Source organism: Urocitellus parryii, chromosome 6 (assembly GCF_045843805.1).
Source record: "Urocitellus parryii isolate mUroPar1 chromosome 6, mUroPar1.hap1, whole genome shotgun sequence".
In the NCBI taxonomy this organism is placed as follows: Eukaryota; Metazoa; Chordata; class Mammalia; order Rodentia; family Sciuridae; genus Urocitellus; species Urocitellus parryii.
This window is the reverse complement of record NC_135536.1, coordinates 6,352,683-6,378,379: the sequence shown is the minus strand read 5'-3', so window position 1 is coordinate 6,378,379 and position 25,697 is coordinate 6,352,683. Positions and strand designations below refer to the sequence as shown.

At 60.5% G+C, this 25,697-nt stretch overlaps 1 protein-coding gene across 2 annotated transcripts in view; it reads left to right on the top strand.

The window, feature by feature from the left end:
• Evl (Enah/Vasp-like) overlaps window positions 1-23,963 on the top strand; it is a 61,831-nt gene extending 37,868 nt beyond the window's left edge. The window contains exons 4-14 of one of the 2 annotated variants that reach the window (XM_026415120.2): window positions 8,851-8,914; window positions 11,232-11,293; window positions 12,744-12,973; window positions 13,071-13,192; window positions 13,730-13,790; window positions 17,401-17,464; window positions 19,131-19,197; window positions 19,291-19,353; window positions 21,686-21,752; window positions 22,106-22,163; window positions 23,522-23,963. In XM_026415120.2, the coding sequence (XP_026270905.1) occupies window positions 8,851-8,914; window positions 11,232-11,293; window positions 12,744-12,973; window positions 13,071-13,192; window positions 13,730-13,790; window positions 17,401-17,464; window positions 19,131-19,197; window positions 19,291-19,353; window positions 21,686-21,752; window positions 22,106-22,163; window positions 23,522-23,559 (896 nt within the window). In that variant the 3' untranslated portion in view covers window positions 23,560-23,963. The remainder of the gene's footprint in view (window positions 1-8,850; window positions 8,915-11,231; window positions 11,294-12,743; window positions 12,974-13,070; window positions 13,193-13,729; window positions 13,791-17,400; window positions 17,465-19,130; window positions 19,198-19,290; window positions 19,354-21,685; window positions 21,753-22,105; window positions 22,164-23,521) is intronic. The other variant, XM_026415123.2, reaches the window with a different exon arrangement.
• Window positions 23,964-25,697: the final 1,734 nt, after the last annotated feature.

Genomic DNA, 25,697 nt, shown 5'->3' with positions numbered 1-25,697 from the left:
CTGGGGCTCAGGTATGAGGATCTGTGGCTGGAGTTCCAGGGATGGCATATCAGCTGGCACTGGTGACCTGTGTGGGGCTTATCGGCCACTGTGAGCCTGGGCTCATGTGGGAGGATGAGGCGAGAGAGACTGGAACGCTCAATTCCTTAAGCAAGCTGGAGAAGGATCCGTCGGGGACCCCAGGTGAGGACAGTAGCCACCTCGGTTTCCTAGACAGGCGGGCTGCGTGTTTAGCAGGTGGAGCATAGTGTGCTCCGTGGGGGGGGCAGAGCCCTGCTGGGTTCGATCCTCCCGGGCACCCGTCCCAGCTCTGCCGCCATTTCCTGTGTGGCCTTGGCCAGGCAACTCTAAGGGTAGTGGCCATGCCGGGGCTCAGACCTGGGTCACGACTCCATCCCCCGTCACACCAGCCTTCTTGCCCGAGGAATGGCACCCATGAGGGAGGCCGCAGCCAGGCTCCATCCAGAACGGAGGGAAAGGAGCCAGCCAGAGGGACGGAGAGAGCCCAGAGGAGGGCACCAGGGAGAGCCTGGGCCTCAGCCAGCTCAGACCAGGTGGCTGCCGTTCCCCAGCCAGAAATTCCATCAAGCGCCAGGAGCAGGTGCTGGATCCTTTGTCTCTGACACTCCTGGGATCTCAGGTTCCCTCTTCTCGGGAGGCCAAGGGATGCCTTTCCTGCAGAGATGAACTGGAAACTAAACCTGTCCCTCTGTCCCAGAGGAGCTGGGGGCTGGCATCCAGAGCTGGATGTGTGTGGGGGCGGCAGGAGGACTTCTCAGGAGGTGTCAACAGCGTCCCCCCTGATCTGCCCGCCCAGGCTGCGCAAACCAAACGCAGGGCCCCCAAGGAGCCTGTGGTTCCTGCCTCCTGCGTGCACACCCCTCAGGGGGTGGGTCCCAGAGGAGGGTCTCCAAAGGGACTCTGGCCATCCAAAGGCAGTGTGTGCTGCTCACACACAAGTCCAAACGAGGGAGAATCCCACGATTCCACGGAGCCACTGCAACCAATTTGGCAAATTTCCTCTCCGTCCTTCTTTATTGTAGAAACAGGAGCTTCTTGATCCTTGGTTCCCTCCTTCTCCTTTATGAGAAAGGGGTCTAGAGGGGCAGCACCTGCCTACTGAGTGGCAGAGCTCCACAGAGATCACCCTGAGGCCATCCAGGGCTGAGCAGGGGCTGGAAGGCAAGAAGGAAGAACAGGGGGACAGAGCGCGGGTCCCACCAGGCCAGCCTGCACAGCCACCCCTGTGGTCCTGATAGGCCTCTGTGGGCAGCCCTGGCCAGATAGGTGTCAGCAGAGCTGTCCATGAGAACAGCTGGGCCCAGCAACACCTTCTGCTGGCCCGTCTCTCCCAGGCACTACGAGGCCGGAGCACAGAGGCAGGGAGGCCACGGGTGCTGAGAGGCCACGGTAGGCCCCACGCATGTCCAGGAAAGGACTTGGCTGGGATGCTCCAGGTGGAGCTCTCCTGCGCCTTCCACGGCTGTAGCTCCCTCCTCTCCTGTGCCTTCTCCCCGTCTTCTTGCCCCTTTCCATCTCCTCCTCCTATTTGCTCTGTCCCTGCAGTCAGGTGGCTCAGCGGGCATGAGCTTCACAGTCCTTTGTTCCTGGGGTTAAACCCGGCTCTACTCTTGACCCACCAGGGGCCTCCCTTCAGCCCCCAGGTCTCCAGGGAGACCCTGGAGTTCACAGCACAGCTCAGGGAGGGGTGTCAGGGTGCCCAGGTGTCCTGGGAGGGGCTTAAGGGTGTGCAGGTGTCCTGGGAGGGGCATGAGGGTGCACAGGTGTCCTGGGAGGGGCGTGAGGGTGCCCAGGTGTCCTGGGAGGGGCATGAGGGTGCCCAGGTGTCCTGGGAGGAGTGTCAGGGTGCACAGGTGTCCTCGGAGGGGTCTCAGGGTGCACGGGTGTCCTGGGAGGGGTGTCAGGGTACACAGGTGTCCTGGGAGGAGTGTCAGGGTACACAGGTGTCCTGGGAGGAGTGTCAGGGTACACAGATGTCCTGGGAGGAGTGTCAGGGTGCCCAGGTGTCCTGGGAGGGGCGTGAGGGTGCACAGGTGTCCTGGGAGGAGTGTCAGGGTGCACAGGTGTCCTGGGAGGAGTGTCAGGGTACACAGGTGTCCTGGGAGGAGTGTCAGGGTACACAGGTGTCCTGGGAGGAGTGTCAGGGTGCCCAGGTGTCCTGGGAGGGGCGTGAGGGTGTACAGGTGTCCTGGGAGGAGTGTCAGGGTGCACATGTGTCCTGGGAGGGGCGTGAGGGTGCCCAGGTGTCCTGGGAGGGGCGTGAGGGTGCACAGGTGTCCTGGGAAGGGCGTAAGGGTGCACAAGTGCCCTGAGAGGGGCTTGAGGGTGCACAGGTGTCCTGGGAGGGGCGTGAGATTGTACAGGTGTCCTGGGAGGAGTGTCAGGGTGCACAGATGTCCTGGGAGGAGTGTCAGGGTGCACAGGTGTCCTGGGAGGAGTGTCAGGGTGCACAGATGTCCTGGGAGGAGTGTCAGGGTGCATAGGTGTCCTGGGAGGAGTGTCAGGGTGCACAGATGTCCTGGGAGGGGTGTGAGGGTGCACAGATGTCCTGGGAGGGGCATGAGTATCACAGGTGTCCTGAGAGGGACATCAGGGTGCCTAGGAGTCCTGGGAGGGACGTGAGGGTGCCCAGGTGTCCTTTGGAAGCCTCTGCACAGGGCCTGGTACTTCGTCTGGCCTAAACCTGAGAACGTGAGTCCCCTTGCCCGCCGTCCCACTGCTTTCTCCTGCCACCCCTGCTGGCTGCCTGTAGCCCCTCACCCTCTGTGTGCTCCAAGGCTGCAAGGCTCAGTCCCCTGCTCAGCCGCTACTGCTCTGGCTCTGAGAGCCCTCTGGGGTCACGGGACTCCTGTTGTTGTCTCTCAGAACTTGTCGCCTGCTCTATTGTCAGCCATTGGTCGGAGACCCTGAGGCCTGAGGTTTCCCTGAGGCCCACCTTTACTTCCATCAGTGACTGTGCTCCAGGAGCTGGTGAGCGCAGGGAGCATGGAGGTGTCCTGGAGAGTTGGCCAGACTGGGGGTGGCCCGAGCCCCTTCCTGTCTGCAGGGTTACAGGCCTCTGCACCTGATGACCCACGTCTGGCCCGGGTGCCTCTGTCTGGCTGAGAGGGCGAGGGGTGGGCAGGAGTGTCGCCTGCATCCGCTCACTCTCCCTGAGCAGCGGCTGACAGTGGGCCCAGCCTCCTGCCCCCGTGTCTCCCCACCCCTCCCGGGACACGGGCAGGTGATGACCTCTCGTTGGAATCCGTGATCAGATCTTCCTGTCAGAGGCCGGTGCCGTGACAGCCTCTGAGAAGGTGCAGTGTGAGCACCAAGTGTGTCGCAGACCAGGCCCACATGGTTCTGGGCAGCAGGCCAGTCACAGAAACTGAACTCTGCCAAAGAGAAAGCGTTCTCTTCACAAGGTGGAGAGATGGAGAGCAAGTCTCGAATCCGTCTCCCGAGGGTAGGAATTGGGGTGTTTATGGGAAAAGAAGCAGGGGGCTTACAGCATGGGGAGGGAGGGCTGAGGTGGAGTGACCATTGGCCTGCACACGTGCGTCCCACCTGCCCTTCGTGGGACACGTGGTATTGTCGGACGTGGTGGTGCACGCCTGTGAGCCCTGAGACTCAGGAGGCTGAGGCAGGATGGCAAGGTCGAGGCCAGCCTCAGCAACTGAGACCTGTCTCAAGATAAAACCGAAAAGGGCTGGGTGTCGCTCAGAGGAGAGCCCCTGGATCCAATCCCAGGGCCAAAAGCAAAGCAGAGGGGAAAATGAAATGAGGTGTTGGCATGGTCTGGGGAGAAGCTTCTGTCCTCCGACTTCAGAAGTCACCGTAGGGCTCTGCGCAGGTCAGCGGTTACAACAGTGGCAACCCCGGGTCCCTGGAGAGGGCCCAGGCACCTGTTAGCGTGACCCACATTCGGCAAACTAGCGGGAGCAGAGTCGTTGGTCGCTCTGGGTGACCCTGAATGAGCAGGCGAGGCGGGAGAGCTTGTCCAGCCTGTCTGGCCTTCAGGCTGGAGCTGCTGCTGCCCAGAGCAGCCTGAGGAGGTGACGTGGAAGCCATTGCTGACGTCCCTCTTGTGGAGCTGCCTAGTGCCTCTCCCTGCCTCGCTCTCCCTCTTGGTTATGTTCCCCGCGTGCCCCATCTCGTAGCCCTCCAGGATGAAAGGCGCCCCTCAGTCACCACTGTTTGGGAGGCACGGGTGCTCAGGAAAGTCCCCCTGAAGCTGGGCAGTGGGCCTCCAGGACAGCAGCGGCGCCCCAGGAAGGCTGGTGGTCCACGAGGGCGTGGGGCAACAGAGCCTGCGCGTGTCACTGTGGCTCGGCCTCTGTCCCCACACAGCTCTTTGTGTGTAGCTCTGCCTGCTGCAGGCTGGAGCTGGGTGACACCAGGGAGGCACAACCACCTGCTCTGGCCAGTGCTTGTTGCTCCACCTGAAATCCCCCTCTCTCTTCATTTGTCAGTGGTGCAAACAAGCTCTTTGTTTTGACTTTGTCGAAACTTGCCGGAGGGAGAGGAGGGTAAGCTTGTCTTGTCACCAGGGGCTGGCCAGGCCCCTGCCGTGTGGCAAGTTCAGCTTCCACATTTGACAAGCTTGGGACACTGAGGCCAGTATCTTGAGTCCCAGGAGCTTTTGGGGGACATTTCATATCCAAATCACCACAGTGTGTACCCCACCTTGTAGGTGAGGACGCAGGAGATCGTGTAGGGCACGTAGTGCATGGTGGGGGCAGAGCTCAGGCCAGGTGCCCTCCCTCCCACTACCAGCCCCACCTGGTGCCCTCTGGGAACAAGGCCATTAGGAGGTAGCCCTCAGATGAGTGTCCACCACGTGCCTGCTGTACAGAGGAGCGGCACCACAAGTGCTGAGCACAGGGGTGACCCCAGGCCCACACGGCTGTGTGCAAGGCCAGAGATGCGTCTGGCAGACACTGGAGCACAGCACGGGACAGAGCTGGTCGGCAGCCCTGCAGCCTGGCTCAGCACTGGGACCCTTGTCCTGGTAGGGAACGGTTAGACCCGCAGCTGCCCCGGGTCAGCCTCCTCTGAACAAGCATGAATGTGGGGCCCTGTGTCTTTGTCCATTTGTGTCGCTGTACCAGAACACCCGAAGCTGGGCAACCCGTCATGAATAGGGATTTACTGGCCCACTGTCTGGAGGCCAGGAAGTCCAGAATCAGGGGCCTGGCACTTGGCAGGGGCCTTTTTGCTGCACCGTCCGTGATGGAAACAGAAGGGCATGAGCGCGAGCCCCACAGGCTGGACTCACCCGGATGACGCTGGCTTCCATGAGAGGGAGCCAGAGGCCACTCGCCTCTTGAAGGTCCCACCCCCTCCTCCCCTCTTGGCCTGTAGTTCTGAGGAGCCTCTTAGGCAGTCTGTTTTCACTCAGGCCAGTCCTGCCCAGCCCCGCACCTGGCTTTGTCCCCCAGGGTTGGTGGCCATGCCTTCCCACTCACCTTCGCTGCTCGGCACAGTAGAACACACAGCGTGGGAGGCACGCCAGGCCTGAGCTGAGTGCCCTGTGTCCTCGAGGAGCCCAAGGTCTGGGGCTAGAAAGAGGACAGCCCCTGTCACTGAGATATGAGCCAGAAAGTCGTGAGCTCTGTGGGAGAAGCACACGGGTGAGGTGAAGCAAGGAGACTGGGACTGGGGGGCCTCTGGCAGAGGTGACTGTCGGGCCGGGCCAGGAAGCCTCGGCAGAGGGATCGAGTAGTCCACAGAACACCCGGGTGGGGAGCACTGCGGGGTCGACTAGTGGAAGGACGCAGGTCAGCCTTGTCCAGAAGCAGTCACGGGTGGGGCCAAGCCTGAGGAGCCCTGACTCATTCAGAGACCTAGCAAGGGTTGGGTCTGTGGGCTCCAGAGGTGGCTTAGGCTGCAGCGCCAATGTAGAAAGCAAGTAGAGAGAGGGTGGGAAGTAGACGCAGAGCCCAGTGGATCCATTGGGTGCAAGTCCAGGAGGGAGAGGCTGGGACAGCTGGGGGTGGACGGAGAGGCCGTGACTCAAGCAGCACCAATGAGACGCTGACTTCTGAGCTGTGGGAGGCCAGGAAGGAGCATCAGGGCACCTTCTCCCCCAGAGTTCTGCAGGATCCCAGCTCAGCTCAGGAGACAAGAGGTGACTCCATGTGTCCTCCACCCTGGCCTCTGGCCACATCCTGCAGGGAGGTTAGCTTAGCACCAGGACATCTGGGCATCTAATACCTGGCACTGTCCCACAGGCACCTGCTCCTGCCCAGGACGCAGCTCCTTCTCTGCAGTGGGCTGTTGCCTAAAGCTTCCCAAGTGCCAGCAGCTGCCCTGAAGGAGTCACTCTTCTCCCTGTCCCTCTGCCCTGACCTACCATGGGGCCACTGGGCCAGTGGGAGGGACCAGGAGACAGTGGGGATCGGGGATCTCACGTTTGAAGTGTGTCTTAAGCACAGGGTCATGGTGCCCTGGGGGACTGGGCTCCTGTCTGCCTTCCCCTGCCCTCCAGAGAGACATTTGCTGAAGCAAAATGGGGCAGCTCAGGCCAGCAGGCCTCATGAGGAATCCAAAGTGCATGACCACAACAGACCACTGTGCACACTGTCTGCCATTCAGGGTCCTGACAGAGGAGGGGAACCGGTCATAGTGACCCGGCCAGCAGACACAGAGGACCTTGCAGCAGTGAGGGGAGCCCAGGCATCCAGGCCTGGGTCCAAGGAGGGAACCAGGCCTGACTAGGGCTGCACAGGTTGCCAGGACAGGAGCTCAGCCCCAGGAGAGGGACAGAGCCCGACTCAGGGGCGGGCCCAGCTGCCGAGACCAGGTCCCAGAACAAGACAGAGATCCACTGTCGCGGCAGAGCCCTGGGCCTGGGCTAGGCTAACAGCAGAGCCCCAGCATGTGAGGCTGGGGCATCTCAAAACCTTCTGCCTCGGCCAGGATGAGGGAAGGGGCAGGGACACCAGTCCACTGTGGACACCAGCCAAGAGCAGCTCCTGGCTCTCCTGGGGCCTGTGGGCCCTGCACCTCGGTCTTCACACTGGTCTCCACTGACACACAGTGAGACTGAACCTATGACACAGGGTGGCATTTGCAGGTACCTTGCCTTGCTCTGCCACTTGCTGTACCTAAGACTGCTAGTAAATGACCTGACCATGCTGGGCCTGGTTCTTCAGCTGACCCAGGTCTGTGAGGAGCAGTCTTCATGGTTGTGAGATCTAGGATTCAACCTGGACATTGCTCTAGAGCTGTTCACCTATTCATTGCTCATGTTCCTGAGAACAAGGTGGGAAGGACCACACGGACCCTGGCCTCTGTGACCCGGAAGGCTGAGGTGTCCCCGCATCACTGTTGATATTGGGGCCCTCTTGTTGTGCCATCTCATTCAAGGGTGGAAACAAAGCCACTTGCCCAGAGTCCCTCCCCCAGTCATTGTCTCAGCTGGCAGAGAACTTAGTCTTGACTGTGGCACAGGGTCCTGAGCGCACTCCCAGCAGCAGTCCTCTTCTGACCACGAGGTTCCCCCGCAGGCCTCGCCTGGTCCTGGCTCCTGCCTTTGGGGCCCAGGTCGGATGCGGCCCTGGAGGCTTCAAGTCAGCCCTGAGCACAAGAGTGATAGCAGAACCCTGCTCCCCCCAGCTGCTCCAGACTCCTGCTGCTGGCAGCAGGGTGGCCCTGGGCACAGAGGACCTAGGCTCTGCCCCCAGTTCCAGCTGGGGTTCTGACACCCACCCTCTCTGTGTCAGTCCTTTACCCAAAAATGCTGGTGTGATGGCGCACACCTATAATCCCAGCAACTCAGGAGGCTGAGACAGGAGGATCACAAGTTTGAGGTCAGTTTGGGTAACTTAGCAAGAACCTGTCTCAAAATAAGATTCAAAAAGGGTTGAGGATGAAGTTCAGTGGTAGAGCAGCCCTGGGTTCCATCCCTACTGTCACAAAGGAAAAAACAATTGAGTGGAATAAAACAGGCATATTGGGTCTGACCCTTCCAAGTCTGCTGGTGATTTTAGGCTGGAGGCAGTGCCAAGGGGATCAGGAGGGACGTGGCAGTTAAGGAAGCAGAAGCAGCAAGTGTCATCTGAAGGCAAAAGGGGGGTCAGCAGCTAAAAGGGACAGTTTTTAACCAGGTGGAAGTCTGGATCTGTTGCTGTCCACACTGCGGCTGGCGAAGGATACAGGCGACAAACTCCTTACTGCTCACAAATTAATCTAGAGTCCAATTGGCAGAAAATAAAAGGTTTTATTCAAAGCCAGCTTTAATGGAAATTGGGAGAAACTTTTTGCTTCAAAAATTCCATTTTTGAGTTGGGGATGTGGCTCAAGTGGTAGCGTGCTCGCCTGGCATGCGTGAGGTCCTGGGTTCGATCCTCAGCACCACATAAAAAAAAATGGGGATATTGTGTCCACCTTAAAAAAAATAAATAGAAATAAATAACTATTTTTTTTAAAAATCCATCTTTGGAGGGTGAGGCAACCTTTTAAAAGAGAAGAGGCACGAGGCAGGACAATAGGTAGGACCTACCCACGTGCAATGGAGCCTGTGCTGGGCAGGCCAGGCTCCGCCCTCAGGCGCCCCTGGTCTGGTTTGGCCCTGGGCTTCACTCAGCTTGAGGACGTTGCCTTCAGTGTCAGGGACCCCACCTTCCATCTGAGTCAGATCCTGTGTATGGCTGAGAGGGAGGAGCCCCGAGAAGGGAGAGAGGGGGTGACAGCAGTGTCAGAGTGTGGCGCAGGTGCAGGAGCTACGCTCTGTCCGGAGCCCAGGGCCATCCCTCTGTGGCAGGAGGAGCAGAGGGGCGCGGTCGGGCTGTTGGTGGGTCTCTTGCCTCCACTGACCACTCTGCTCTGTGCTTCTCTGCCCCACAGGCCCCTCCACCCAGCGTCAGGTGCAGAATGGCCCCTCTCCTGAGGAGATGGACATCCAGAGAAGGTAACCCACACCCAGCAGTGGCCAGCCTCCCAGCCTCCCAGGTAGTGCTAGGGGCATCCTTTAGTGAGCGAGGACACCGTGCAGAAGGATGCGGGAGCCCGGCTGTTTTACAGGGAGGCCGCTGGCCTTCATTACGCAGCCCTGCTAATAGCCTGGCAGGTCCCACCCGCTGCCCATCTGTCACTTACTTCCACCTTCCCAAGGGCCCCAGGAGGTAGTTTTGACCTGGGGGACTTGCCTGTGGAGAGGTAGCTCCCTGGGGTCATGGAGTGAGAGTGATCAGCCCCCACCAGGGGGACGAAGGGCAGTGCTCTGTCCTGAGATCAGAGAAGAGGTCTTAGTGGCCCTCTGTGGGGTGGCTTCCCAGGGTCACATTGCCAGGAACTGCTCTCATACCAAGGCCTTCCTCTTCCCTGACCTCTCCCAATGCCTAGGAGTGGGAGCCTTAGGGTGAACCATCCTGAGCCTCCGTCTCCAATGTGGTGATCATGACCCTGGGCAGGCAGCGTTACCCTTGCTCAGCCCACCTCCAGCGCCTGAGGAACCAGATGGGCAGACGCTTCACAGAGTGGGTGTGACAGGCTCATTTTTGTCAAGCCACACCCACAGACCCGCAGGCCTGCCTTCCAGAGAGCCTCCAGAGTCCAGAGCCTCCGGAGTCCAGCTCTCGGTGGTCCTGGAAGGTCTCAGTCCTCACACCTCCCAGGGGGTTTGTTTCTGCGTTGCTGTTTCCCAGATAGGCAGTGAATCCCGGGGGGGGGGGGGTGGCTCAGGTCAGCAGAGGCTCTAGAGAACAGGGCAGGCAGGCAGGTCTGACTGCAGCACAGCCCCCAGAGGAGGGCCGGCAGGGTGCCCCAGCAGGACAGGCGGGAGGGAGAGTGCACAGGGGCAGGTGGCTGCTGCCCAGATCCCCCAGCTGACCCCCAGCACTGTTCAGACACCAGCAACACTGCCCCCTCTGACCCAAGGCCCAAGCCAAAGGCAGGCTTGGCCGTGGGCTGCAGGGGGCCGTCCTCAGACCAGGGCCAGCCTGAGTCTGAACCCCAGAAGCCAAACACCAGAGGCAGAGACCTTCCGCCCACTGGGGGGTCATTCCAGACCTGGGTGGCCCAGGGAGAGATGACTTCCTGGGGCCCACACAGTGAGGCAGTGACTCCAAGCACAAGAAACTCATTTTCATGCAAATACTATCATAACTTCCGACCCAATTTTTAAATATTTTTCGGATATCTTTATTTTGCTCTGGTTTCTGAGCATGTGGGTCTGCGGAGGTGGTGGGGGTTTGGGTGATGCTCTGGCAGTGGGTGGAGAGGCCGGGGGGGTGCCACTGGGGCTCCTCACACACCTTCGATGCCCGGGGGGCTTTTCCTTCTTTTTGTTGGCATCAGGCATGCCCCTTACAAGGGCCCAGGGCAGGTGGCCGCGTGCTCACTTAACAGACAAGCACTTGGGGTCCAGGACAGGGAAACAACTTGCCCATGATCACAAAGTTGTATGAGTCCTGGACGGAGCCAGAAAGCTCCCTGCCCGGAGGAGGCACCTGTCTTCATCTTCCACACGGCGCTCCCTCAGCCTCCACAGTCAGAGCCCCACGAGCTCGCCACACACCGAGAATGCTGGCCATGGTCCCCAGACCCACGCTGCCCTCCTTCCTCATGTGACAGAGACCAGTCTGGAGCTGGCCCCAGAGCACCCGACCTTGTGCCTGCGTTTGGAGTTCTCTCCACGCAGGTGCAGCATTGCTGCTGTCCCTAAATGGTTCCAGAAGGCCCTTCCTGTGCCACCATCTCAGTCCCTGGATTCTGTGCATGTATTTGTGGGTCACTGTCCTCACTCAGCCAGCCTTTGAGAGCACCCTGAGGCCACTCTGCCACGAGATGTCAGTTCCCACGGAGTCCATGTAGCGTGGTCTGCAGCTGGCCCTGGGTAGGACGGGGCCTGCAGCCTTTGTGTCTGTTTCTCCAACAACCAACAGTGCCTGGGAATTGCCTCAGGGAGCCCAGCCAAGTGTGCTAGGAACAGGTGTTCCGGTGGCAGACCAGTCAAGGCCACGGACCCCCAAAGCCATGGGCGCCTGTCAGCCCCAGGGGAAAAGCTTGATCAGGCTAGTGGGTCAACCCACACCAGCCGGAGGTTCACCTGGGCTTAGGAGGCCACCACCCACCCCATCTGTGGCCACCACCCACCCGCTGACCGTGCCCCTGTTCAGTGGAGGCAGCTGGCGCAGTGGTTCTCGAGTGCTGGGGGCCAGCTCACGGCTCTCGGAGCCCGAGCCCGTTGTGGCCTCTGGCTCAGCACCTGCCTGGTTGCCTTGCAGACAAGTGATGGAGCCGCAGCAGCACCGTCAGGAGTCTCTGGAGAGAAGAGCCTCATCCACAGGTGAGAGCCACCCTCTAGCGCCCACACAGAGCTGGTGGTAGCCCCTCCGCCCAGACAGGGCTGGGCACAGCAGGCCTCCAAGGAGCTGCGATAACACGACCTTAGAGCACAGCGGTCGTTTCAGATGGTGGGGAACAAGAGACCAGAGCAGGATTAGGGGCCACTGAGCTTGGTCCAGCCTGTCCACTGGCTTTCTGGCCCTCCTGACATTCGTTCCTCAGTGGACATTCAGGAAGACCCTGATGTGTGTCAGGTGCTGGGCCAGGGCCGGGGACACCAGTGACAGGGCCAGGGACACCAGTGACAGGGCAGAGAGCCCCTATCCAGCAAATGCTCAGGGAAGTACAGGGCTGGGGGAGGAGGCCCAGAGGCGGCTGGGTCCAAGGGGCCTATCCTGAGGAGAGGCCACCAGGCTGTCCTCAGCCCTGACTGCAGCTTGGCACACCAAAAGAGGAGGCTGTCGTATTGGCTATAGGCACAGGACATGTGTCCTTTGCCTTATTTCGTTTGCTCGAGTGTCCTCTGAAGTGAGCAGGTGAACACTGTCCTGGTTTTCTGGGAAGGAAGCCAAGCCCCTGGGCACCCTGTTCTTGGAGGCCAGCTGTGCCTCCCCCACTGCCCTGCTGTGTTCCTGGTGTGGGCCAGGCCCGTCATCCAGGGCCTCCGATGGCTCCCGCCTTGCCAGCCCCTGGCTGCTCTTTCTGCTCCTCCCCATAGCCTCTTCCCTCCTCTCCCTCACGCCCCCTCACCTAACTCTGCTCTCCTGCCCCATCTGGCTCCATCCCACAGTCCTCCGAGAACTCCCGCTGCACGGGCTCCTGGGCCCCGGGTGCCTGCTCTGAGCTGGGGAGGTCTGTCTGCTTCAAGACTGCTTCCCACGAGGCTGGTCACTGGGCGAGGAGCCTGTGGCTCTTCAGCAGCACCCATCACAGTGCCTGGTGCACGGTGCGGCTCAGGCAGCCACGGGGGGCAGGGGGCTGGCCGGATGCCCAGTGGAACCTGAGCACTCCGCACTGCTCCCTCATCATGTCCCCAGTCAGCCGTGGAACCCCGCTACCTGCCACAGTCCCCAAGGCCAAGGGTTGGTCCCAGTTACATCTGGGAGACCGACAGCACCTGGGAAGCACCTGAGAAGGTGCTAAGTGAGGAGAAGGGACAGAGGCAAAGCCCCAGCTTGCACTGCCAGAGCCTCCTTTCCCGCAGGCAAAGCAGACAAGAGGAGGCCCAGGGGCACTCGGCACAGTGTGACCCTGTGGGTCCCACCAGGCTCCCCATCCAAGGAGCCCAGAACAGGCGTCATTGTAACAGGCCCCAGTGCATCCCCTTGATCTGTTCCTATGCCTCTCAGGAGCAGGCTGCCCTCTGTCCTTCCTCCCAGGGACCTGAGGTGAGATCCAGGCCCAGCCCCAGCTGGGGCCCAGGGATCAACTGAGCCCCTGTTCCATTCCAGGGCCGGTCCTCCCACCGGGGCATCCCTCATCTGCAGCCAGCGGTCCCCTCTCATGTAGTGGGCCTCCGCCCCCACCCCCACCCCCCGTCCCACCCCCACCCACGGGGGCCGCGCCCCCACCACCACCACCCCTGCCAGCTGGAGGCGCCCAGGGGGCCAGCCATGACGACAGCTCCGTGTCAGGACTGGCCGCCGCCCTGGCTGGGGCCAAGCTGAGAAGAGTGCAGCGGGTAAGATCTGGCCTGGGGAGCAGGTCGGGGTGGCACATCTCCCGCCCACTGTCGCCTCCCCTGTGGAGTCTGAAACAGTGCCCTCCTGTGCCCTCAGCCAGAAGATGCGTCTGGAGGCTCCAGTCCCAGTGGGACGGCAAAGTCCGATGCCAACCGGGCGAGCAGCGGGGGTGGTGGAGGAGGCCTCATGGAGGAGATGAACAAACTGCTGGCCAAGAGGTGGGTCTTCTGCCTCCCGACCCAGGGCTGCGGGAAGCTGCTGTCCTGGCTGGGCTCCACGTCCTTTGTCACCCAGGGCTGGCCAAGCAGACACAACTATGGCTCACATTTCCGCCCATCCGGGTGTGAGCCTGGAGTCCTCTGAACTCTAACTCCCTCTCATCAGTGCGACAAAGTGTTGAAGCATCTGCTGCGTCCAGCCGTGTCCTGAGCAGGAGGGCCTTTGGGGGAGTTTCAGAGATGTCCCAGAGGGAAAAGAGGACAGTCCCTGCACTTGGGATGTCAATGGGGAAAGATGCAGTCCCAAGCTACGAGTGCTCTGGTGGCTGTGGGGGGAAGTGCCCCTTCCTCTGGGACTCAAGGCCCAAACACACCCCGGCTGGCTCCTGACCAGACAGGCGCCTGGACAAGTCGCCTCCTGCACACCCTGATCCCCACACAGTCTGCCTGGGGGCCGGACGGGTCCAGCAGGGAGGCAGCTCCTAGGTTCTGGGTCAATGTGAAAACCTCAGGCATCTTTTCCTTCCCTGTGTCTAGGAGAAAAGCAGCCTCCCAGACAGACAAGCCCACAGACAGAAAGGAAGACGAAAGCCAGACGGTAGGCCCGCCCGCTCGCTTGGCCTGCTCCGTGCAACTACCCGGCAGGCCTTGGGCTCGGGGGTGTCGAGGGGCACAGGGGGTGTCGGAGGGCACAGTAGCCCTCCGGGGGTGGGGCCAGCCTGCGCCTGTATGGGGAGGACCTGGTGAAGTCCAGGGTGGTTTCTATTTTCAAATTATTCCTGATCCCAAAGACTACACCTCAGCCCACTAAGTCCAACAGGAGTGGCTGGGGAGCCATGGCAGAGGGACCTAGAAGCCCGGGCACCCGTTCTTGGCCACATCCTGGGCATGGTCTGGCCCCCTCTTGCCCTTGTACGGCCAGTTCCCTCCCTAGGTTAAGACAGATTCCTGCTGATACCCTGAAGCTTAGGGGTGAAGTACAAGGGGCAGGATGAAGAGGGACTAGAGGTGCCACAGTGGGGACCAGGGCACATGACCCTCACCTTCCCTTCCCAGTCACCAAACAAGCAGCTTGTGTCTGGTGGGCTCCAGCCTCCTGCCACCTGCTCCTCGAGCTGCAGAGGGTGCCTTGCTCGGGCCTGGGCACATGCAGTTCCCTCTGCCCACCAGCCTGCCCCTCTCGCCTGCCCTTGTCTACATAATCCTTCCTCTCTAGAATGTGACCTCCTGGACCCCAGGCTGGGAGGCTCCGTCTGGCCCCACTGCCCCTACTTCTCCCCAGCCCTGTGCTGTTCCGATGGCTATGCTGACGCACTTGCTCCAGCCAGGTCACAGGCCGGGGACCAGGCAGGCTCCTCGTTCACCCGCTGTCCCCTGCTGCACACACGGTGGGGTCAGCCAACCTCCCCGCCACAAGTTTCTACAAGTGCAGAGGCCTGCATGGCCAGGAGCCACAGGTGGTTCAGGGTCACTACCAAGTGTCTCATTCCGGCCACAGCAGAGGGCCTTAGGTCTGCACAGGCTCTTCTTACCGCGACACTTCACAAAAAGAGGAGTGGCTCTCACACCCAGGATCCAGAAGAGAACCCCAGTCTTGAAATCTTCAGCCCCATCTTCCCCTACCCCACCCCTACTGGGGATTGGACTAGGGCTGCCCTACCACTGGGTCACCCCATCCCCTGGTCCTTTTATTGTCATTTTGAGACAGAGTCTCACTGAGTTGCCCAGGTGGCCTAAGATTCGAGATCCTCCTGCCTCAGGCTCCTGAGTCCCTGGAGTGACAGGCGAATGCCACTTCACAGGTTTCCTCCTCTTTTATAATAGGCCTGGCCACTGCTATTTCTTGCTCCCCTGGGCCCTTCTCACACCAGAACTAGCCTCCAGGGTGCAGGGTTGCAAAAGTCCCGCACACAGGCACGCGCATGCTGACTCTCACAGCAGCTGGTTTGTTCTTTTTCGTGCCTTTCAATATTTTCCAAATTCTCTTCAGTGAACATGTACTAGTTTTATAGTTAATAGAGAACAAATGATTATTATTTAAAAGAAGAAAATAGCTCCCAAATCAGAGTCAAGTGACACAGGCTGACACTCTGCCACTTGCCATCCTTGTGATTATGTTACTGCTCTGTGCACCAGTTCCACCCTGAGCAAAGCTGCCCCTCGGCCTGCTCCAGGCTGCATCGCTGACAGGAGGGTGTGGGCAGCCTCTTACCCAGCCCAATCGAGGCACCAGGTCCCTTTTATGCAGGGAAGACTTTTTAAAATTATAATATAAAGACATTGAAGGAAAAACATTCTAATTTCTTAATGACTCTTATTGTACCCATATTACATTTATTCTTGTTGGCTTCTTTGGGCCCTGGGTTCCAGACACATGTGTTGATTGACATAATCCATTACTCAGCTCTTTTTTTAATATATAGCTTTATTTTATTTATTTTTATGTGGTCCTGGGGTTGAACCCAGTGCCTCGCTCGTGCTAGGCAAGCGCTCGACCCTGAGCCCACCCCAGCCCCACTCAGCTCTGGTGGTAGTTCTCTTCCTCAGGACCAGAGACAACCAGAATTCATTTGCTCACCCCACAGGTATTTGGGGGTTCCTGCAGATGCCAGTCTGTTCCTGGTGTGGGGACAAGTGGTGTGTGAACACAGGCTGGCCCCTCACAGGTCCCTGTTTGGACAGGGGGTGGGGTATTTGGCTTTGCACCCAGAGTCCCCTCCCCAGCCTCACATAGACCAGATAAGAAGAAGCAGAGTGCAGACCGAGCATGACAAGGGCAGTGACAGATGCAGACATGGGCTCTGGGTCAGGAGGACACTAATGCAGTCTAGGGTGGCAGGCATTCCTGGTCAACGTCCTGCATAGCAACTGCATGTGTGTGGTTTAATAAAAGCAGAAGTCATGTTTACTTAATAAATGTCATTTTCCTGATAGTGAAAAATCTTTCCAAAACACGTGCCCCCGTCATGTTAGCTTCATGACTGCCAAATTGCTCACATCTGTTGAGCATCTCTGCAGATTCCTGGCACAGACATGGCCGACACACACTTGCCCACTTGGTAGACCTGCCGTGAGCTCTGTGTTGCAAGGGAGGGACCAAGAGATACTCTGCTCCTGTAGAACTCACTTGCAGCCTCCTGGGAGGGGCAGAGATAAGCACCAGAGGAGCCCAGAGGTGGCCCAGAGCCCCGTTAGAAGCCAGGTTTGTGCGGGCTGTTGGGGGATGAGCTGGAGAAGGCCGGGTGGGGCTAGAATACAGTGCATCTGCAAGGAACGCAGGGAATGAAGCCTGGGGCTACAGGTGGCATGTGTAGGGCTGGGGAGGGCTGGCAGAGGCCACATGGACACCAGGCAGGCACCAGGCCCGGGCCTGACCAAGCAAGCCTCCTGCAGAGCCAGGAGGTCAGACCTCAGTTCAGCTCAGCCCGGCAGCAATGGGGATGAACTGCAGGCTGCTGGGGGAGGGCAGAAAGCTCCGCACAAATTCTTGCACATTGTGCTGACTCAGTGAAAGGGAAACAGGTGCTCCTGGGGTGGTCCACAAGCAGGAGCGTGGCTGCGGCAGGTCTGTGTCACCCCCGCAGCCAGTGCACCCGCGTGGCCCTCGGTAGGACACCTCATCCACACAGGGGCCATGTAGTGCCAACTTGACTGGCGTTACAGAGACCCCCAAACCATCTCACTCCTCCAGAAATGCAGCCCCGGCCCTGCCAGCTCCTTCACTGGCCGTGGCAGAGAGGACGTGGTTAGGAGGGTGATGAGCTCAACAGAGGAAGGGCCTGGCCTACAAGGAAGGGCTGGGACCCTGAGCTGGTTCTGCTGGCCACAGGTTCCTCAGGAGGGGGAAGTGGTTGAAGTAGGTGATGGGCAGAAGCCTGTGAGCGCCTCCACAGGGCACTGGCAAGGAGAATGTAAGACCCCTGAGGTCAGGGCTGGGCAGGGTTTGGGGACCAGAGGGAAGCTCTGGGCCCTCCTCTGCAGAGCCTGACCCCTGCAGCTCTTCTTTCCCGACTGCCACGTGCCCTGCTGGGACCTGGGTTCTCGTCCTTCAGTGTTGTGTCTTCTTTTGCTGGTCATACATTGGTTACGCTTTCACCGAGACATTTGGAAACAGGCTCTATCAGTGACCCTGGACAAAGGCGTCCTGCCCTAGCCCAGGCGGCCTCCCTGAGGAGACTGACGGAAGCAACTTTCTCTCCCGTTTTTAGGAAGATCCCAGCACCTCCCCCTCCCCAGGGACCCGAGCCGCCAGCCAGCCCCCTAACTCCTCAGGTAAGAGGGTTCCACCTGACCTAGGAGCCTCCAGTCTTAGAGCAGGAGGGAGGGACTCTCGGGAGCAGAGCCCAGGCCTGTGGAAGCCCAGCTCGTGAGCTCCCACGTTTCCCCGGGAGGCTGAGCAGAAGCACAAGGGGCACTAGAGCAGGCCCCTGAGAGGACCCTGTGTCCCACTCGAGGGAAGGCACTTGCCAGCAGCGCCCACCCCAGGATGGAGACAGCGCCTAGAGCTTGGGGCACACTCTGGGGCTAGCACTCATATGAGTATTTTTTTTTTTTGTCATTATAGTTTTGGGTTTTGTTTTTGTGGTGCTGGGGATGCTACCAGGGCCCCCCGTGCTAAACACACGCTGCACCACTGAGCCACACAGCCAGTCCAGGAGGAAGTTTAAACATTAGAGTCTGGATCTCCTGGTAATGCCAACTCGATCTGCAGACACCGCCCAGCCATCTCACTCCCCCAGAAGTGCAGCCCCACCCTGTCAGCTTCCTCCAGGCAGCTATGGCAGAGGGGACGTAATTAGGACAGCCGGGTGGGTCAACAGTGGGAAGAAGATGCAGGGGCGGCCGCTCAGACATTTGGCAGACCTTGCTCTGCACCTGCTCCACGCCAGCATGCGGGGACCCCACGGGTCAGGCTGCCCCAGCCCAGGCTGATGCAGCTCTTGCCGGCTCTTGGTGCGTTTCACAGGGTTGTGGTGCCCCCCCACACCTTAGCACAGGTAGCTGGCTATGGTGGGATCGCCAGTCCTCCCTCTGGCTCTCCCTATGTTGACTCACCAAGAGCCACAGAGTCTTGGCTGGTACACAAGCTGTTGAGCCGTTAAGTGGTTTCCCCAGCTAGGAGTTGAGGCCACTTATGGCTATGTGTTTTGCTTAAGGCCATAGCCCTTATGGTCCCAGCTCTTGTGCCTACAAGCCTGAGAGGTGGCTTTGAGGAGACCTGGCCAAGACCTGAGGTTGGTCTGCAGGTCTCAGCTCAAGCAGAGCAGCCTCCTCACTACCCCTGGGATTTTGCCTTCTGGCCCTGCGTATCCTTTAAAGCCACTGAATTCCCTCTAGGCCAACACATGTCTTTAGTACAATGAATTACAAACTCGTCCAGGTTGAGTATCCCGAATCCAAAATTCAAGTGCTCTGAAATCCAAAATTTTCTGATAAAGTATGCAAATATTCCAGAATCTGAAGCCCTTCTGGTCCTGATCATTTGGATCAGGGCCACTCAGCCTGTAGTTCTTACTTAAAAGACAAACCAGCCTCCAACCAGGCAGGAGAGCACTGGTGGGACGCAGGGGAGGCTGCAGCAGGAGTGAATGGGATTCCAGGCACCTGGCCACCCCACGGCCAGTGGGGCAGTCCTGCTTGCTCACCCTGTCTGGGAGTCCCTGCTCCCTACCCGCGGGACCTGCTCCTTAAGGGATGGGGCCATGGTGAGCGGAGGTGAAACCAGGTCACACATCAAAGAACAGGAGCCTGAGTCCTGAAGCGGGGAAGACAGGGTGACAGGGGGTGACCTGGGCACCAGGTACAGCTCCACTTGAAGCAGATCTTCCTGCCAAGGGCTCTGCACCCTTCCTGCAGGGGGCCCCGCTAGAGTGTGTAGGTCGGGGTGGCCCGGGTCCTCTCAGATGCGTGCCTCTTCATCTATGAAATGCATTGACAGAGGCTGGCCGGAAGCCCTGGGAGCGGAGCAACTCGGTGGAGAAGCCTGTGTCTTCATTACTGTCCAGGTGAGCTGCCCTGGGAAGGCCTGAGCCGCGACCTGGTGGGCAGAGGCGGGTGCTGGCGCCGATTCACGTGCCTGTCTCATTCCATTGCCGTAGAACCCCGTCTGTGGCTAAGAGCCCTGAAGCCAAGAGCCCCCTTCAGTCACAGCCTCACTCTAGGTACCGAACAACCCTCCTGCGTCCCAGGCTCTGGGGCTTCCTCTGTCCCCTTTTCCACAACTAACACCCCCAGCCCTGTCTCGCGTGGTGGCACTTAACAGCTTGCTCTGGGAAGGGTGGTGTGTCCCCTCAGACCTGGGGAAAGGTGGAGCTGGAGGGACTTCAGGGTCACACAGGCCAGCCCCTTCCTCTCCTGCCTAAGGAGAGGCCAGGCCTGGAGGAGAGAGGCTGCCAAGAGGCAGGAAGTGAGCTAGGCGTGAAGGGGGGCAGCCATGTGGACAGAGCCAAACAGAGCAGCTCGCCTGCTGAAGCTGGGCCCTGGGCTCAATAGTCCAGGGCCGCCCCACAGCCGCCCCTGCAGTGTGGCGCCCTTCCCCGCCTGCAGCACACGGAGCCAGCCTCTCACTGCTAACTACACTTGCCAAACCCAACCCAGTGTGACCACAGGACAGAACATTGGGAACTGAGCTTGCCCCAAAGGTCAGAGACAGACAGCCCCAGTGTGCCTGCATTTGAAGGCCTCTAGAGCCCGCCCCAAGAAACATCTCCACTGTCCACTGCTCACTGAAGGAAGAGCCTCCTGTCACAGGGCAGGTAGCAGTGGAGATCGGTCTTGAGAATGAGCAAGGTAAGGAGCAGGGCCCCGGCCTAGCCCGGCAGTCCTGGCCATCAGCAAAGCAGAGGGACAGAGAGGGGACTCGCAGCCAGCCAGGCTGTGTGCCGGGAACAGCCTCTGTCTTCCCAGAGGAGCTCCGTACAAACAGGACAGCCGTGGGTCCTCCAAGGCACAGGCTGTGTCGTGGCCAGGGACAGGCTGTCGGGAGCCGGCTGGGCAGGCCTCTGGATAAGACATCGTGGAGACAGCTGCAACCGCCCCCGTAAATTCAAAGACCCTAACACAGGACCCCATGGCTGGAGAGCAGAGGGGGACGGGAGGGCTGGAGGAAGGCAGCTGAGAGGCTGGCTGGAACTCGTGCCTGGGAGATCACTCTGGCTGCGAGGAAGGTGACCAGAGCAGGGGAGGCTGGAGCCTGCAGCCCCCCAGCACAGCTGGCCTTGCCTCTGGTGGACTTGGGTCGGCAGCCATGTTCTGCGGGCAGTTGTCCCTCACTGGGCAGGAACGTGGAGTGGGGTCTCTTTCCAGCTTGGAGACAAACCTGTCCTCGATTTTCATAGATGGCTCCAAAAAGGGCAGGCTTACCCCTCCCTCAGGCGCGGGCAGAACCCTCCCCCAGGCTCAGGCTTGCTGTGGGTAAACTTGCTTCTCCCAGAGGGGCTGTCAGGCTGAGGTGGGAGAGCTGAGGCCTGGAGAGATGAAGCAGCTGTCCCAGGTCCCAGCACACCTCCTGCTGCAGTGGGACCTGCAACCCACAGAACGGGGCGGACGTGCCAGGGCCCTCTGGCCGGGTGCACTTGCCTGCTGGGACCACACTGGGCCTTTCTAAGTCCATCGAGGAGGGCACAGGGCACCTCCCTCTCCTCCCGCATCCTCCTTCCCCACAGAGCACATGGTCCTGGGTTCACCAGCCCGTTGCTCGAAGGATGTGCGCATGTCAGCTGTCACGCCCACGAGCCTCTAAATGACAAGCCTCTACCTGACTCGGGCCACATTCATTTCCTTGGAACAGGCTCCAACCGCCATTCTGTTCACAGGGGGAGGAAAATTGGTCCAGACCACATGTCTGCCCTGCGGCACCAAGATTCCTTTCCAAAAGACCCTGTCGTTAGATGGGTGCTGAGTGAGGAGATGGGGGATGCCCAGGGAGAGGCATTCAAATTCAGATCAGTCACCCTTAGTCCAAACCTCTTCAAATAAGTACAGACCATGGAAGCCAAAGCAGCAACGCCCCGTCCACGAGGTCTCTTGAAGGAGAGAGGCAGCACCAGTTACCAACACCAGGTGCTGGTGTGGGTGGGAGGCAGTGTCCTCAGGGCATGGCTGCCTGGGACTTCACGTTGAACTCAATGCCACACTGCTGGGTTTCCCCAAGCCTCGGCTGAGCCAGGAACACGGTCCCCACGCTGAGGAGCAGGACACTGGTGCTTCTTCCACAGGGGGCAGTGGGTGGGTGGAAGACAACTTCCATCAGACCTTCTTGGAGGAGGAATGTGGTCACGGCGCGCACAGGCGCCCACAGGCCCCCTCAGCGGTGGACACTGGGCATCACTGACTTTTTTGAGCAGCCTAACAGTGACATGGGTGAAAAGCACCAGGACTACCAAGGGAGTAGCCTGACCCTTGCGGGGGGCCTCTGGCCCCCCAGACTTCCCCAGTGCGGGGCGCCTACGGGCTCTGCCGCCCACTGGTCTGCACCTGCCGTTCCTCTCCCAGGGTGAAGCCTGCTGGGAGCGCTAACGACGTGGCCCTGGATGCCTTAGATCTGGACCGGATGAAACAGGTGAGTGTCTCCTTTCCTCAGGGCTGGGGCAGCCATCAGGCACCCCCAAGGGGGCCACAAAGGCAGGCAGGGAGCAGCCAGAGGAGGAAAGGGGGTGCCCATGTTCATAGTTTGTCCCCAGCCCCTGCTGTCACCAGAACAAAGTGATCCTCCACCTTCTGGTCCCCCCAGCCTATCTCAGGGGACCTCTCCCGTGGGGCAGCCCTGGGTTTCACCAGTGTGCACCTGAAGAGTAGTGGAGCATCTGCCCCCACACCCCATACTGTCCTTCCCCAGCTGGGGACGCACCAAGGGCTGCGAGGGGCAGGGTGAGGGCGAGACCCCCAGCCTTCACCTGGAGGCTCTGCCCACAGGAGATCCTGGAGGAGGTGGTCCGAGAGCTCCACAAGGTGAAGGAGGAGATCATCGACGGTGAGTGGGCTGCGCGGGCAGCACTGTCACTGGGGCCCCATGGTGGAGTGTCCTGAGAAGGGGCAGGGTTGTGCGAGGAGCAGGGGAGGCAGTGCTCCTGCCAGCAGAGGTGGGGCCAGGACCCCTTGTCCCCCCAGGCTCTGGTTGTGGGGACCCAGGCTCAGGAGAATTGAGTGGTTTGCCTAAGAACCCCACCTCCCTGGTGGTGTGCCCCTGCTGAGGCCACCACCTCCCCGGGGTGCTGGAAGATGGGCCCTGGTCCGTGGGGGAAGCCCAGCGGATATTCCAGACTTCTCGTTTTTTATTTCATTATCTGTCATTGACATTGCTCTCTGGCCTGCCACCTCCAGTCACTGGTTTTGGAGTTCTGAGAGCTGCTGCCTTCCTGGGAGGGGGAGCTGGGAGCCAGGAGCTGAGCTCCACCACAGCCTGCCTGGCCCCAGCAGCCTCTAGCCCCAGAGCAGGGCGGGTCTGGTGACATCCGCCCGGGCCTTTGAGGAGCTGTCTCAGATCTGCAGCCAGAGGAAAGGGGAAGCTTGGGCAGGGCTGGCTGGCCCAGGACAGAGCGGCAAAGTGCAGCCTGCGCCACCCCCACCTGCTGTCCCCTCCAGGAAGGTGAAGTCTCAGGCTGGGTGGCTGGCTGTGGGCCCCAGAGAGTCCTGTGAACTCAAAAGTGGCAAAGGCTGATGGCAGACTCCAGAGGGCAGAGGGTCCGTGGGGGGCCGCAGACCCAGGCCCCTCCCACTGCCTGGTCCTGGATGTTGGCTCCTGGGCCCAGGAGATCTGTCCGGGGAGAGGCCAGAGTTGACACGGAGGACACCAGAGGCCCTGGGAGGATGTGGGGAGGGCTTGTGGGGGACGCAGGACAGGAAAGACAAGCTGGGGGCAGCTGGAGGAGGCGTGCACAGAGTCAGGACCCGGCAGTCAGCAAGGTCTCCTGCTGCCACTGGGGAGCCCAGTACATGGCGCCCACTTTGTCGGGGAGGGTCCCAGGTCCTCTGAGCAGACCCAGATGCCACCCATCCAGACCCTATGAAGGCGCCTGAACCTCGGCACACAGGGCAGTCCCCCCACCCCGCCCCCGAGAGCCCTGCCCCTCTCTGGAGCTGAGGTATCAGAGAGGCCTGGCCACTCCAGACCCCAGCCAGCAACTTCTGTGCCAGAGCAGGTGGTGGCAGCAGGGACTGTGGCAGGAGTGGCCTGTGAGACCAGAGACCTGTGCCAAAGCTGCCAGTAGGCCGCGCCCTGTGTGGCCTCTGGCAACCCATGGGGGCTTCCAGCAGCCCGGGCAGGTCCACGGGGGTGTGGCAGGCTCCCCACGGCTGCCCCTGAGCCTCCCTCTCTGTCCTGTCCCTCAGCCATCAGGCAGGAGCTGAGTGGGATCAGCACCACGTAAGGCGACCACCACCCGGAGGACAGCAAGGAGCCCCCGCCCGCCTCCAGCGCACATGGAGTGTGGGGGCCAGGATGCGCTCCACCTAAGTCTCAGCCTGTGATCAAATTCAAAACGAGGAAACAAAGTTCAACTCCTGGATTTTTTTAGATTCTATCTGACACAGAATACCAGGTCTATTCTCTTTTTTTGTATTTTATATTTGCTTATTTAAGTGTACATTTCTTTGGTTTATAGAGGACACCCCCAAATCAACTGCTTCATTAGATGGTTTCCAGGTTTCCTCCAGGTGATGCTGTGAGCCCCTGAGCTGACAGCGAGGGGCCGGCTGGGCTCGGCATCCCGCACAGCACGGCCGCCCCGCCAAGCTCCGCCCCACACCTCGGTGTTGTCTGTCCACGCACCGCGTGTTATGTCCACACAGTAATAAACCACTTACTGTCCACACCATGGGCTTTGGCTTTCACTGTCTCCGGCTCCAGGTTGCCCTGGTTGGGGACGCCCCTTTTCAGGGAAGGGCCCAGGGCCAGGGGGCGCAGCAATGAGAGCAGCGAGACAGGCCTCCGGCGGGAGCTAGGCTCAGTCAGAACATCCCGGGACCCGCGGGGCGGGCCGGGACGTCTTGGGCACCACCCCCGGATGTTCTGGGGCCTCTGGTCCTCCTGAAAGGAGCCACACGCCCCGGGCCCCCAGCTGACAGGCCCTCAGCCCAGCCACTGCCTGGACCACCACAGGCGCAGGGTCCGGAGGATGTACCTGCTCAGGTGGGGTTAGTGGGCGCCAGGGCTGAGGGCGGCGGTAGGGAAAGCCACCCCCACCTGCCACACAGGCTCCCCTGCGCCTCACAGAGGACCCTGGCCTGGGGTGGCAGCAGGGACAACCCACAGGCCACCTGGGGTGCATCCCCAGCACTAGCTCTCCATTGCAGCCAGGGCAGGGTCTGAGCCTTGGCCTGGGGGACCACCATCCATGAGGCCAGGAGCCCAGACAGTGATAGGCCTTGATGTCCTGGCCATCGTCCCTCAGGCCACCCCATGTGACTCCCCGCCCCACCCCAGATCCCACCTCAGGCCCAGCTACTCTCGGGGCCCAGCCTGGGCAGGGTCTGAGCCTTGGCCTGGGGGACCACCATCCATGAGGCCAGGAGCCCAGACAGTGATAGGCCTTGATGTCCTGGCCATCGTCCCTCAGGCCACCCCATGTGACTCCCCGCCCCACCCCAGATCCCACCTCAGGCCCAGCTACTCTCGGGGCCCAGCCTGGCTGATGACGAGAGGCCTGGTCCTTGAGGTACTGTACCTCCCTGGGGATTCCCGAGCCCTAAAAGTCAGGCACGTGGTTGTTCTCCAGTCTGGGAGGCGGGGGCTCCCACCCTCTCCCTGCGCCCCCTTGACACTGCGTACTCAGGGCCGTCTCCAGAGGCACCCCCAGGCTCAGGTCGGGCCAGGCTGCTGATAGGCACTGCCTGGGGGACAGGTGCTGGTGGAGGGGGCAGAGGTCAAAGGACTGCTGTGGGTGGGGTGGGGGCTGGACTCCCCCCAGGGCCCCCTTGGCCCTGGGGCAGGCTTGTGTGCACAGGGAGGGGCTGCCTGCCCAGGCTCAAAGTCCTCCTGTCTCAGAAAGAGCCTTTGGCCCAGGCCTTGTCCCGCACTATCTCAGCAGTCAGACGGCACCAATGAGGCCGCTCCCAGGCAGAGGGCAAGGACTACAGCAAGCCCTGCTTCCGCCTCCATCCCAGGTCAACAGCAGCCCTGCCGCCTGTCGGGTGGTCCCTGGCTCAGCCGGCCCCACAGCCTCCCCCCAGCGCTTAGGGGGTGCTCCATGGCCGAGCCCACACCGGTCTCTGTGGAGGGAGGGCCTCACCCAGCACCCGCTGCTGCCTGCCTGCTGTAGACACCATGTCACACTAGCCCAGCCCCAGGGCCAGGGAGCTGACCAGAGGGCTACCTCCCTAGTCGCAGCTGTGCCATTGGTTGCTCCACAGAAAGGACAGAGGTACATGTCCCCACTTCACACAGACACCAAGGACAGTGCCCAGCTTGCTGCCCTCGGGCGGTGGTTCACTATGTGTGCGTGTCTGTCCAGCCACCCATCTGTCCTTCTGGCCAGGGCCTGCTCTGCAGAGCTGTCTCAGCTGATGG